General features: G+C 37.2%; 2 protein-coding genes and 1 long non-coding RNA gene across 3 annotated transcripts; 1 reads left to right on the top strand and 2 right to left on the bottom strand.

Annotated features, from left to right (window-relative positions):
- The first annotated feature begins 18 nt into the window (after nt 1-18).
- Nucleotides 19-3918, top strand: spring1 (SREBF pathway regulator in golgi 1). Its single transcript, XM_042488882.2, has 5 exons — nt 19-714; nt 2087-2243; nt 2352-2503; nt 2740-2853; nt 3372-3918. The coding sequence occupies exons 1-5, from the start codon at nt 619-621 to the stop codon at nt 3453-3455; spliced, it is 603 nt and encodes a 200-aa protein (XP_042344816.1). The 5' UTR covers nt 19-618; the 3' UTR covers nt 3456-3918.
- A 994-nt stretch (nt 3919-4912) lies between these two features.
- LOC121943921 (uncharacterized) lies at nt 4913-8999 on the bottom strand. The gene is made up of 3 exons (XM_042487530.2): nt 8093-8999; nt 7820-7980; nt 4913-6871 (listed from the first exon to the last, which is right to left on the bottom strand). The coding sequence occupies exons 1-3, from the start codon at nt 8172-8174 to the stop codon at nt 6398-6400; spliced, it is 717 nt and encodes a 238-aa protein (XP_042343464.1). The 5' UTR covers nt 8175-8999; the 3' UTR covers nt 4913-6397.
- A 938-nt stretch (nt 9000-9937) lies between these two features.
- Nucleotides 9938-12612, bottom strand: LOC148189696 (uncharacterized). Its single transcript, XR_015776374.1, has 2 exons — nt 12106-12612; nt 9938-11471 (listed from the first exon to the last, which is right to left on the bottom strand). It is a non-coding gene; the product is annotated as an uncharacterized LOC148189696 (long non-coding RNA).
- Between the last annotated feature and the right edge of the window lie 1132 nt (nt 12613-13744).

Here is a 13744-nt window from a genome sequence, read left to right as displayed (position 1 = left end):
CTCCTTCCCACCGCACCACATCCGTGTTGGAAATTTGTTTTGCTGATGGTGGATGACAGATATCGCTGGATAAACATCACAGTTGCAGCCTTTTAGACGCAATGTTGGACTTTACAGAATCGTTTTCTTCCAATGAGACGAAATAAGGTCACTAGGCTGCGCCACAGTGCATTAATATTTATGTAAACATCCGTTTGTGACTCATCCAAGGCTGAAAGCTAACGCTAGCGACAGCTAGCTAGCAGGCTAACAAAGCAGGCTTTTATGATGAAACACCGTTAAACGAGCTTACGCGCTCACCACTTTAACGCCGTATCCGACCATAATTCATATTTACGGCCATAGTAGCGTAATTGTGAGTGTCTTAACCTTGCAACATGGGTTAGCAAATGCGTCTTGACTGTGAAAATAAAACGTCTTGGCTTGCAGGTACTTGTATGGCATTTGCTGATAAAGCTAGCTAACGTCAGTTTACAGGGCTCGGGTTTACAGTTTTTAAGCATCGTCACGTAGGGACACAGCTGCGCGCTGCCGATCAGTCTGGGTATCGATAACCCACTGGAGGATTGATGTTTTGGACTGTCGCTGTCACCGGAGTCTCCCCAAGAAAGCCATGCTATGATGGTGCTGCGGAGGTTACTGAGGAAGCGCTGGGTGCTGGGAGTAGTCTTCGGACTGTCGCTCATCTACTTTCTCACCAGCACACTCAAACAGGTACAGAAAGTCACTCTGCAAGTATCTCTGCACCAGGAGTGGGCCACATGGATGAAATTATTACTGTATATGTGATCTTATATTAGAGCAAAGTGTGTTGTTTATGAAATAACTACATGTCTTATGTTAGTCTCATACAATGAATCACCTGATAGATCAAGATGCTCCTGCACAGTTGTATAAAAAAAAAAAACCCTGTTAATCAAATATTGCTTTAAATAAGTGGTTCCCAAACTTTTTTCCTTTAGGGAACCAATTTTTTGTCTTTAAAAAACTGCATCAAAAGACCTACGCTTTTTGGCCTGTGGCCTTCAGCAGGGTCATCCAAAGGCCACAAGCTGAAAGTTTTTGTTTTTTTTAACAAAGTTGTCCTAAATACTACAACTGTTGCTGGAGTTTCTGCACCTTTGGTGGAATTCGTTCTCCATGCACCTTTGAAGTAGGTTAAGTTGCTCCAGAAACCTTCACCCAGATCCCCCACTAAGTGACATATTTTTTGAATATGTCCTGTTACATTCAGTGCATACCAATAACAGGACAGAACGGCTAATAAAAAGTACCGGTGAAGTCTAAGCAGATTATTTCCTGTTAATATTATGTCAGAGGTGAGTTTTCCTAATACCTTGTAGGACATTTTTGATGATGGTTGTTGTTGTTCCTGCTTATTAACTTTTAATATTTTCCTCAATGGTTTAGTACATGAGATACCTTTAAGAAATGATAAAGCAAAATCAATCAATTCAGGGTTCACTGCCTTGGGGAGACTTTAACATGTGGACAGGAGAGGACAATCTGTCTCTCCTGAACCACTGCCATCCCAACTCCTTACAGCCCAAAATTACATGTTTAATTTATTAGTTTTGTCTGATCAATAATCTAGAACCCAAAGATATTCAATTTATTATCACAAATAAAAACAGCAGAAAGTTGAGAAGCAGGAACCAGCAGGAAATGCCCTTTCTGCATTTCTGTTCAAAAGATTAAAGATTATATTGCCAACCTTTTTTTTTCATTGAGTTATGTAATCAGCTAATTTCTATCTGATTTCAGTCAGAAATGTTCCACTTTAAGACAACCTACATAGGCAAAGGTGTTTTACAACTGTTTTGTTGAAACATCTAACATGTGAGAAACTTGACTTCTTATATTCCATAAAAAAATATTTTAAAGAAAACATTTTTAGTTCTGAAAGACATCAAAACAAAAGTTTTCATGTTAGCACCAATACCAGAAAAAAAAAATCATCCAATTTTATAGTCCCACTGCATTTTCTCACTTAATGTATTGTCATATTGTCTGACCCAATTCTGAATGTTAAGTTTCTCTCGATGGCATTTCAAGACCTCCCCCCCCCCCCGTGTGAATTTTACAGGAGGAGCGAACCATACGGGACCGCACACTCTTAGAGGTTAGAGATTCAGACCATCGCATCCCCTGGAAAGTCCGTTTCAACTTAGGCAACAGCAGCCGACAGATCACTCAGTGCAGAAACTCCATCCAGGGCAAAACACTACTCACAGACGAACTTGGTGAGTAATGAATCCATTACTCACCACCATGCAACAGTGATAACACCACAGCTCCTTGAGACTGCTTGTCGCCTTTAATCAGTGTATGTCTGTGTTAATCTTTCACAGGTTACGTCTGCGAGAGGAAGGACTTGCTGGTTAACGGCTGCTGTAACGTCAATGCTCCCAGCTCCAGACAGTACATTTGTAAAAGCTGCCTGGCCAACGGCTGCTGTAGCATCTATGAGTATTGCGTGTCTTGCTGCCTCCAGCCCGATAAGGTAATCTGTCGCATCAAGGATGCTCAGGGGTTAGAGTTATTACTGACAACTAAAAAAAAGACTCAACTGTTCACACGCTGCAAGTTGTGAAATTGCTGCAGGCATATGTTTTATTAGATGATGATCTAAAAATGGCAGTGACTACGAGGGGATGAAAGAGCAAGTTTGGGCAGATTGAAGTCTGTACTTATGTGTTCTCCACACGCTCACTTTCTTATCTGTGCACTCTTCTACAGCAACCTCTCCTGGAGCGCTTCCTGAATCGAGCAGCTGAAGGTTTCCAGAACCTCTTCACTGCTGTGGAGGATCATTTTGAGCTGTGCCTGGCCAAGTGTAGGACCTCTTCACAAGTATGTTATGATATCAAAAAATAAAATCTTTCGGTTCTGTCAGACTACAATCCTATCTTTCTAAATACACAATTAGCATAAAACTTATCTGTTCCATAAGTGCAGTCATTTTGAAACTAAGCACGACGAGTGAAGACGGTTGTCTGGCAGATATGCAACTAATTGACAAAACAATATTTCACTCATATTGTATTCGTCTGTGAACTTTTCCGAAAGCCGTCAAAGGTAGAAGATATGCATTATCATTACTGTTTCACTATGACTCACTGTAATCGTCTCCAAAATTTCCTGAATGTCAAAAACTGACAATAGAAAGGTTTTGCTGTTCTCTTTATGAGTATTGTTATTTTAGCTTAAATCATTCACAGATTCTAGAGATAAAAAAAACTTTTCCCATTCTTTCTGCCCTTGCTTTGACCTTTCTTTCTCCCCAATAGTGATGCTTACAAAATTCAGAAATGTACGATTAGTTGATTTCAATAACAGCAAAAATTCTTTTTTTTCTCCCTCTCCTGCAGAGTGTTCAACATGAGAACACGTATCGAAACCCTCAAGCGAAGTACTGCTATGGAGAAAGTCCTCCAGAGCTGCTTCCTGTATGAGCGTTTGACTTCCTCCTCTGGTGTAGGAAGTAAACAGTAGGCTAATTAAGAGCCCCTGTTCGGACTTCCAAAGGTGCTCGGGCGAGAGACTCTCTACAAGTTAACTGCTGTCTTTGGACAATTTTGCATTATAGTGGCAAAGACACGGACACATCCAAGACCAACCTCAAAATGGACAAAATGCTGTATGTGATTTGATTATTTTACACTTCATAAGTGCATAGAACGCTTCATACATTCATCCGTGATGATCATCAGGTCGACATTAGCAGGCAGCTCATCCATCAGGATTCGCTTCAAACTGGTTCATGTCATAAAAAACAGGCTTCATTTTAAACGAATCTAACAGCTGTTTTATGTTTTCTTGAATATTTTTTGAAAACAGCAAAGAATGTGTCATTACGTCTGTGTTTAGTGCATGCATATGAAATTGCTATTTAATAAAAGTGACTGTGAAGCGAAATGGGTTGATGTTTCTGCTTTTTAAATTCTTTGACATTTTTATGAATTGCAACAGGTGTAAAGAGCGATTTAACACTTTAGTATGTGTGAAGATTATCCAAAATTAAGGGGGATAAGCATGCATGAGATTACGGTCCAATACAAGCTCTGACTGAGTGTTTTGAAGAAATTCAGCCATTAGATGCGCCACAATTTTTCTTCAATTAAACAAAGACGAAACTGAGGTAATTGTTTTAGGAGTCGAGGAGGAACGATTAAAAGTCACCCCTCAGCTTTAGTCAGCAATGTTAAAACCAACAGACCAAGCCAGAAATCGTGCTGTAGTCACGTGAAGACAATGACAAAGTCAGCCTACTATCACCTGAAGAACATAAAAAGCAGGGCTGTGCAGAGACCTTCAGAGGGGCAGTTGCTCAAAGTTACAAAGAGGCACATGAAACAATATTTAAAAGCACTATACACCATTATTTTTTACAGCATGCCCAAGACATGTAGCATAATGATGCACAATTGAAGCTGACACTGTAAAACACTAACACTGTAAATAATATGATGAGCAATCACAGATGAAACTCTTCATCTGAATGTTGCTGCTGAGTCCCGTCACAGATCACCATTAAACTGCCACAGGTGACATAAACAGACTGACGCCGGCCAGATCATTTTATTTACATATAAATGATTTGTTTTTTATACCTGTTTAGTGTATATTTTTTTGGCTTGTTTTTATTTTCTAATCTCTAACCTTTTTTTAATGGCATTTTTAAAATTGTATTTAAACGTCTTTTTATTTGATTTACACTTTGTTACAATGCTTCTGATGGCTTATGTAGACCAATTTAAATTGTCTTGTGGCTAAATTGTGCCGTATAAATAAACTTACCTTGCCTAAAATGTTAAAACTACCAAAGGCCCAAAGAAAATCGAGTATTTTAAAGTTTGTTTAAGAAAACATTAGGGTTATTTGTGCTATACAAAAGGAAATATTACTGATAAAGCAGATGTTTTTTTTATTAGCAAAATATTAGCATTATATTAATGGAACAAATAGATGGTACAGTCAAAGCATTTAAAAAAAAACACCCTGATTTTCAGCATCATGTGGACTCATTTGAAGCTCACTCAGAGCCAGGAAACACTGGAACTTGTAATTGAATATTAATTGATCACTTAATTTGAGGAGAACAGGGCTCACATTAATCTTTGTTACAGTGTTGTTGTTCTCTTGCATCGCTTTGATGGGAGTTTGACAGACTTATCTGCCTTCCTGTGCACTGTCCATCTGTCCACAATTTCCAATACAGTGATTGGAGTCCAAACTGGTGGCTCTCTGTAGGTGATTCTTATCAGCTTCTCTTTCTACCTCAGGCAACAGAGCATGCTCACAAGGGATAGATGGCCAGAGCAAAACGATTAATCATTGTGAAGGCTGAGAAAACAAACTGCCGTAATTAGGAATTGTATTAATTTGGCACATTGATTAATTGCTGTCACATGGGAATGTTGTCACTGGCCTAAAAGTAGCAAGTTCATCTGAACAAAGACATTTATGGTATAGCTTCTTGAGGAACTTTGACATTTTGGGAAATGTGCTTTTCTAGATTTTGATGAGAATACCCCTCAGCATCTTACTCTCAGCACGAAAGCAAATGTGCCTTTTTCCCCAAAATGGTATACAATCATAAAAATGAAAAAAAATGCTTTAAATCTGATTTAATCGCCTATTTTATCTGCTCTACTGCATTAAATTGATCAGTTTAGTCAGAGTATAAAAAGATTTTTTTTCAAATGTTCCAAATTCATGTCAAAATGCTTTATATTTTACAAATAAGCATTAAAGTTACAGTTCACCTCAAAATTGAAAGTACACATTTTCCCTCTTAACTGTAGTGCTATTTATTAATCCAGACTGACTGCTTTGGTAGTTTCATGTAGGAACTATTTTCTGTCTGCCAAACAACACCCGCCTACCGTTTCATTGTGCAGAAGGAAGCATGCATCTACTCATGGGTGAAAGTCTTGTGCTCTTGAAAATGCGAGATGTAAACATTAATGTTGTTCTCCCCAGCTGAGTTGCAACGTTAGCTAGCTCAGTGGTGCTAGGTAAACTAGCAGTAGATGTATGCTTCCTTCTGCATGGTGATGCACTTGATGAGTGTAGTTTGGTAGAAAGAAAATAGTTCCTACACGAAACCACTCACAACAAGGCGGTGGATTATCTTGAGTTACCGGGTCATGATTTCTGTAAAGAGACGTTGTTGTTCATTTTTCAAAGGTGTGTTTTGGGGGTTTGAGCCCGGAACGCTCGGAAACTCACACCAAAACAATCTAGATTAAATTAATTAATTATATGGCACTACAGGTAAGATGAAAATATGTATTAATTATTTTGGGGAACTGTCACTATTAACAAATCTTCAGAAAAACCTTTACCTTTAAAGAAAAGCTGCCATAAACTGCATCAGCATCACAAGCTGAGATTACAAGAGGTAGCTGCTCCCCTCCAAGTGCTTCTTAAGTGTTGCATTAGAGGCTGAATGTTTCATCTTATTTTTCCCTTTGACCTTTGCAATTTGGACCACAAATTTACTCTCCAGCCAGGTCAGATAGTCCCTGGCTGTCTTTAACAGTGTGTGACTCCACTGCTTCTTCTCAAAAGTATTCTGGGGCATGTTGGGTGGGGGTGGCTTGTCAGAGCATTCCCCTTCGAGAGTATCTTTCATACATGTTGTGAGCATATTGACCTTAGAGATGGCGTTCTTGAGCTTCTCGTGAAGTGAAACATCAGTAGGATTGAGATTGTTCCTCTGGTCCTCCAGGATTTTTCTCAGACCTTGAGCCATGAAGAGGAGGCTGCACTGAACTTTTGCCCCAACAAGAGGAGAGTTCTGGTGGACCTGCAGCTCAGGGAAGCCAGGGGACCAAGTGCCAAGGTGTGCCCCGTTGGCTTTGTCCTGGAAGAGAAGACCAACAGTGACTTTACTGGAAGATTTTTTTTTTTTTTGCTCATCAATTGAAATATCAAGTCTGCGATCTCACTGTATCACAAGTTTTCAACCAAATCTCTGCAGATATCATCAGCATGGATCTACACCATGGTTTTAAAGGTCCAGTTTTCAGGATTTAGGGGGACACATTGGCATAAATGGAAAATAATATAGAATGATTTCTTAAGTGTATAATAATAATCACCTGGAAATAAAAATTACTGATTTACAGATTGCATTTTGCACCATGTTTCCACAATAGCCCAGAATGCACAAACCAAGCATTTACATAGACAAGAGTACTACAGGCACTGGTTTTTATTTTTTGCCATAACAGGCTCACCCCACACACTGAAGTTAAAATCTCATGTCATTTATTATTCATAAGTTGTATACAATAAATGCAGGCTGGCAGCTATGTTCTTAGTTTTGCAAGTGAGTACAGTAAAATATGCACCAAATAAAGCCTGTCTGTCAATCTGCCAGACACCCACAAATAAACTCAGCCAGTTATATTATGTATAATTAAGGAAAATCATGAGTCAGATAAGACAACTTTAGGATTTCTGCTGTTCTACACTGAACCTGTGTTCCACCATATTACACTTCAATAACTTATATTTATCTTTACACTTATAGTCACTTTTCAGACTAAAATATTAACATCACCATGACATTACATACATTAAGACGAGACATTTCTACAGATTACATTTAGATCGAATAGAATTTATAAATAAATTTAGATAAAAATAAAAATGCATCTCTATAATATTTAAAGTCTGTAACAAAAAAAGTGGGTACAATTTGCTTGCAAACCATAAATTGAGGCAAAATTTGCATTGTGATTTATGATCGTCGCACACACGCCATCTTCAGACACACTGTGGAGTCATACAGCAGTACGATACTCACAAAGCCTTCCAAGCTGTCTGCCACTAGACCTTTAGTGAGGGCTGTCAGCTCTTTGGGTCTGCAAGAATCATCAGCATCAACATCATGTTTCTTTAGCGTATGTCTTGCATCCAAGCTTTGCAGCAGAATCACCAGGCAGGTGCACAACACTGTCAGAAAACCTGGAATGCACAGTCACATTTTATTTTGGAATCCATCACATTATTCTTAAAGTTTATAAGAATTGCGCTTGTGCATTTATTGATGATCGAAGAAAGTGATAGCACACTGTACCTGTTCTGTAGTTCATTCTTGCCCCGCTCAAGCTTTCGAATATGACAAGGACGGATTCCCAAAGTAATGCAATGACAATCATACAAGATCATGTTTTTATTTGCAAACCTCTCAAAGGAGGCGTGTGAAAGCACTTCTGAAGATAAAATTCCCCTATCTCGATCTTAGCCATATCCTTTGATGAAAAAAGTGAAGCAGCAAACCAACCAAGATTGGGTTCCTTTGACAGGTCAACACCTTGCACAGAGCTCTTTGTCACTTCCACTTAAGGAAATGCTGCAAATCACTGATGGCAACGATTTGTATTAACGCAACTGTCACAAAGGTTTACTCATTTGATCAGAACTTGTGTTTTTGCATCCCGAGTAACTCTCCAGTGAAATGCATGAACATTCTGCAAATAAGTGAAAGAGAGAAATCAACTGGTCCCCTTGTTCAATTTTGAGTCAAGGATCTTGCAGAGCTTTGGTTTTGGTCTCTTTATAAAGAAGAAATATTTATCACTGGCTTTTATTCACCTTGCATGATCAACCCACAACAGTGAATTTGTATTTTGCACAAGCAATTATTTCACTGTGGACCCAATGCCAGAGATAAATAACAATGTCAACTTTTACATCATTTCAGGTGAAAAATCGACAAACAACATTTTCTGATGTACGTCAGAAAATTACATTCTGATTGACTCATTCCTTCTCTGAGACCTCCTCATGCAATACTTCCTGTGCGTAGACGTGACGCTAACCACACTCAATATCCTTTTCATGTCAACCCGGTTCAGTCCAGTTCAAACCTCGAAATGTATTTTCTAACTCGACATTGCCAGTTTGATGTGGTTGGTATTACAGAGGCAGGGACTGATGACAAGTGGTACAATTCTGAGCAAAACAGTTGAATGAAAGTGTTGTTTTGGTTGTTGTTGAATAGAAAACCCTCCAAGCAAAACACATAAAAAGCAAACTGACAATGTTACCATGAAGGTTTTGCCTTCAGTTATCAGAAATATTCAAGAGTCCCAAAATAAATTTATTTAATTTTTGAATGTAAAATTGTTGTACCGTAAAATGCACTTTAGTATTGCCAACCCATATGAAAGATATTAATTGAAGAATTGTTTTCAAATTCACCTTATGAAATTGCAAATTGAGAAATTTTATGTTTTAATTTCAAACTTTCAACTTTCAAAGAGAAAGAAATGTTTAAATATCAATATTATAATTATAATATTATAATGTTAAAATTCAAATATGTCTCTTCAGATTATATGTTATGTGGCATTGGAAAACTTTGAAGATCCCATTTAATTAAAAAAGTATTTTAAAACAGGTATTGGTGCTAAAAAAAATACTGTGAAGGAATCGAAACACTGAATCCACAGAGAAATGCACACAGTCCATATTCATTAAAGGAGCCCTCAGGGTTCCCATGAAGCTGTGTTGTCAAAACTGTACTATATGGAAAGAGAAACTATCACTACAGTGCTGTTACAGTCATCACATCACAATGACAGTGCAGAGATGCTGAGAACGTTAATGTGGAAGATCCGGAAACAGAGCAGACTGAGCTTTTTTTGCAAGGTAGGCTTAAAGAGACAGGTGCTAAAACAGAACATTTTAGACAGAGGGTGAACACGGGTATATTCAGGCAGACAGTATGAGAAAAACAATGTGTTTTTTAATCATTAAAGAATGCAATAGATGTCGTAAATAACAGTTAAATTACAATAATGACAAAAAGGAAAGAGAGAGGGGGAGAGAAAATACAAAATACTAACATGAACTTGAAAATGAGCATCTTGTGGGAGCTTAAAAACAGCTGTTGAAGAAGCAGGCTCAGAGGCAGGAGTCAGTATAAAATTGGCTTTTCATTTAAAAAAACAAACAACTATAAATGACACAGGCATAAATAAACACAGTGAAATGAATTGAATAAAAGACAAACCATCTACTTGTGAGCATATGGTTGAACAAAATACATAAAATGTAACAAATGATACAAAATAATATACAAAGCCTTAATTGAAAGGTTTTTAAATGACTTCTGACAACGCAATGATATATGGGGAAACAGAATGTCATTTACCACAGTCAGGATCTAACCTTCCTTCTGCAACTTACAGTGCCCCCTGATTGAGCAGATGATCTACACTTGCATCAATGGGAAACAATTAAATAAAAAACAAAAATAAAACTACATAACTTACACTTGTGACATATAAAATGATATCAAAGAAGCATCCTTTCCACATGTGTGTTATTTAACTCATCTTCACGTTAGTTTATTTGTATTTACATTTTCCTGCAATGTAACTTGTAATTGTGGCTTTTAGATAAATGCTACATAGTATGAATTAAAATGCTTGTAATTAAAACTCCGATAAAGGTTATAATAATAATAATATAATTGTTTTTATCAACTCTTTACAGAAAATATGTACTCAATAAATATATTATTAATAATTTAAGATATATTGCCCATGATTTGCCATAAATTACATTCACATGAGTTTATATTTAACACAAATAAATATCCATAAATAGCAATAATAAAATAAACCCTGCACAAAGCAAGTAGCATGGCTGTGCTCTGTGAGACGTAATGGTGCACACTACAGTGATAGCCTCTCAGGTTTTGTAGACAAACTACATATAAGTTTGACTCCAAATAATCTCCATGACATACACATTCAATGGGATTCTGGCACTGACCAGAAGTAAAATTTAGTGGCAGTGACTATTTAACCATAAAGAAGAAGAATGTAGGGAAAGTAAACTTAATGCACCTGGAAATGATCAGTTATGTAAGTCTAGTCCCTGATTATGTGAATGCTTTGGTAAAATAAATAAATAAATAAATAAATACATACAGTTATTTATACAAATACACACAATTCAGCATGACAGAATATACCAGAGAGGATACCTCATCTAGGTCTTTTTCTCAGTTCTCAGGAGTACCACTTAAAAAGCATTGGAGTGCACTGTAGTGACACTTACTGTTCTTCCACTTCATGCACTTTCTGAAGCCAAACCTTCAGTGTGCCTATGACATCCAATCCATATTCTTTTTTTGTATAGTCATCACCATGAGAGAATTGTGGTGGGGCAAGCGTTGATGGTAAAGAGGTGGCGTTGTTGAGAATAGCCTTTATTTTATGTAAATGGTTGGCGAGGCTTCCCTTGACTTCTGACAGGGGTTTCTTGATAGATTCTGGGCTGCCCCAAAGATTTGTCTCATATTCTTGTACCTTTAAAATGTGCAAGTTAAGAAGCACATTCTTTGTGTAGATGTCCTGCAGCTTCTGACAGATGTCGTTACCAGATATTGTGGGGTCGAGAACATCATTTGGCACCGAACCATTCATTTTGTGAAATTTTTTCTGTAAAAAAAAATAAAAGTAAAATACACATTTTTTAAAAATCTAAACAAAAGCAAAATAGCAAATTAGTGCAGTCATATGGACTGGTACACTGACTCTTTAGTTGATTTAGTAGTTTAGAAGTAGTTGCTCAGCATTTACTGTTGTACAAAATTGCACCTGCTGTTGCCATGGTCAATACTGATGTCATGGTACCGCTTGTTTTCTGCTGATTCAGCAGGAGATTTGCTGTCCATCTATTTCTGTGACCATTTTATATTATGAATAAGTGGGACGTGCTGATGATGTTGTCTAGAATGGAAAACACATCACTGACTACAGAAGCCCATGCGGTCACATTTATACTAAAAGGGAACAGAAGAGGATAAAGTAAACAGCAAAAATAGCTGAAAGATCACTTTGTCTGTGAGTTAACTCTGATTTGATGTCATAAACATCTCACCAACAGCTGTGCAAGATGATACAGAAATCAAATATGATCAAGTGTCTAAGTGGTTTTGGACCAGTGTATACATTTGAATTTTTTACACCAGCTAGAAAAACTATGACTAAAAATGTCCCTAATAGCCTTAATAGTTTTCTGTTAAATACATCAAACTTAGAAAAAATGACAGAATCACTTGGTGGTACTTACATATGCAACCTGTAGAACCTCTGCTTGCTGTTGCAACAGTTCTGTAAGAGGCTTGACGCTGGATAAGTCACAGGGGTGATGAGTCGGAGCAGGAGACACTGGCCTCCACTGGACTTCCAGGAGCATCAAGACAAGGACTAAAAAAGATCATGTGGATACAGGTGATTCAAAGTGCAAAACAGACCACAAGGTAAAAAGAATTCTGCTTTTTCTAGGAGGGATCTCTCTTCGAAATTTGACTAAATAGGATCAGTCTCCTCTCATATCCAAATACATATTAGCGTGCACATCCACACAATTACTTTAACAAATAAATGCACACTCAGGCACATGACAGTCTGTAAAAAGCTTTCTTGTTACATAAAATCGCATAAAACATTTTGTTTTTTAACGTTTTCTGGAGTGCTAATTTTTGGACATTTAATCTATGTGACTTAACACTAAACTGCATTATAATATTTAATTACAAAACAATGCTGACTTTTAAAAAAAATGTTATTAAATATTATTAAAAGATATTTACCATAGTGCCTTCGAAGTCCATTGAGTTTACAATCCATGGTGAGAGTCGTCCTTGTTCAGCGGTTCTTGGTAAAAAAAATATCATGTAAATACAGCAAGGTGCAACTCTGCAAAAATACTTTTCAATGGTAACCTGACCTTTATGTACCGTATTTTAAGTGCTCGGTCATCTAAACCCACCCACAAACACGCTACATGGAATCACAAAATTCCATGATGACATATTCTTTTTAAGCATCACTCACGCTATGACAGTGTCACTTGTCCCAGCCCTTTGGTTTTCACCGAGGTGTGACTTAAACGCTTAATGTGTTCCTGAGATAAAATCTTGCAGACATGACACTCAAAAATAGAAAAAAAAGTAAAAACACATAAAATAGTCAGAGGTTGCAAACTTGGAGTTCTAATATTGACATGTTAAAGGACACAACATTACACTATCATTTCATGTCTTTCAGGCATCTGAGAATAAAAACAATGATGAAACAAAGTGATGAAATAAGTGGAGTCACCACCCTATTTTAAATAATTTAGCAACATTTTTCCTCTCATGCTATGACAAGGGGTCATGACAGAACACAAGTCAAAAAGGTTTGAAACTCAGTCATTGAAATCAGTCACTTTTAACAAGTAATTTAACAACACATAATCACTAAGTGAATCATAACAAAGACTTAATTTAGCGCAACATATGTCAAATACTTTAAATTTGATACTTTTAGTTACAGTATCACTCCTGTGTCAGCTTTGTCTCTTGTCCTCGGAGAAACACACAGTGACCCAAACCAAGGTTAATTTCCACGTTTTTTGGAGAAAAGATTGACGATTAATGCACAAAAATTATCCCAGTCATCCATCTACGGTATCCTCTGCCAATTTTCAGGTGACACCCATGGAGTCTATCGTTCTTTGTACAGTAACTTATTATTAAGATTTTTTTTTGCACAAAACATAACAGAAAAACAACAGCAAAAGAAGATTAGTTTGTGCAGACTGAGCAACCCTTAGGGCTTATAAAGAAACACAACTCAATAACGATAACAAACAATTACAAAAGGCATTTACACAAATAGACGTCATGTGACTTTTGTAGCTTCCTGCAGTCGGTGTCCCTGTA

This window comes from Plectropomus leopardus, chromosome 4, assembly GCF_026936395.1.
Source record: "Plectropomus leopardus strain MGB_pleo_1.0 chromosome 4, ASM2693639v1, whole genome shotgun sequence".
Classification (NCBI taxonomy): Eukaryota; Metazoa; Chordata; class Actinopteri; order Perciformes; family Serranidae; genus Plectropomus; species Plectropomus leopardus.
Note: the sequence above shows the minus strand (reverse complement) of the source record. Positions and strands in the feature narration are given on the sequence as shown.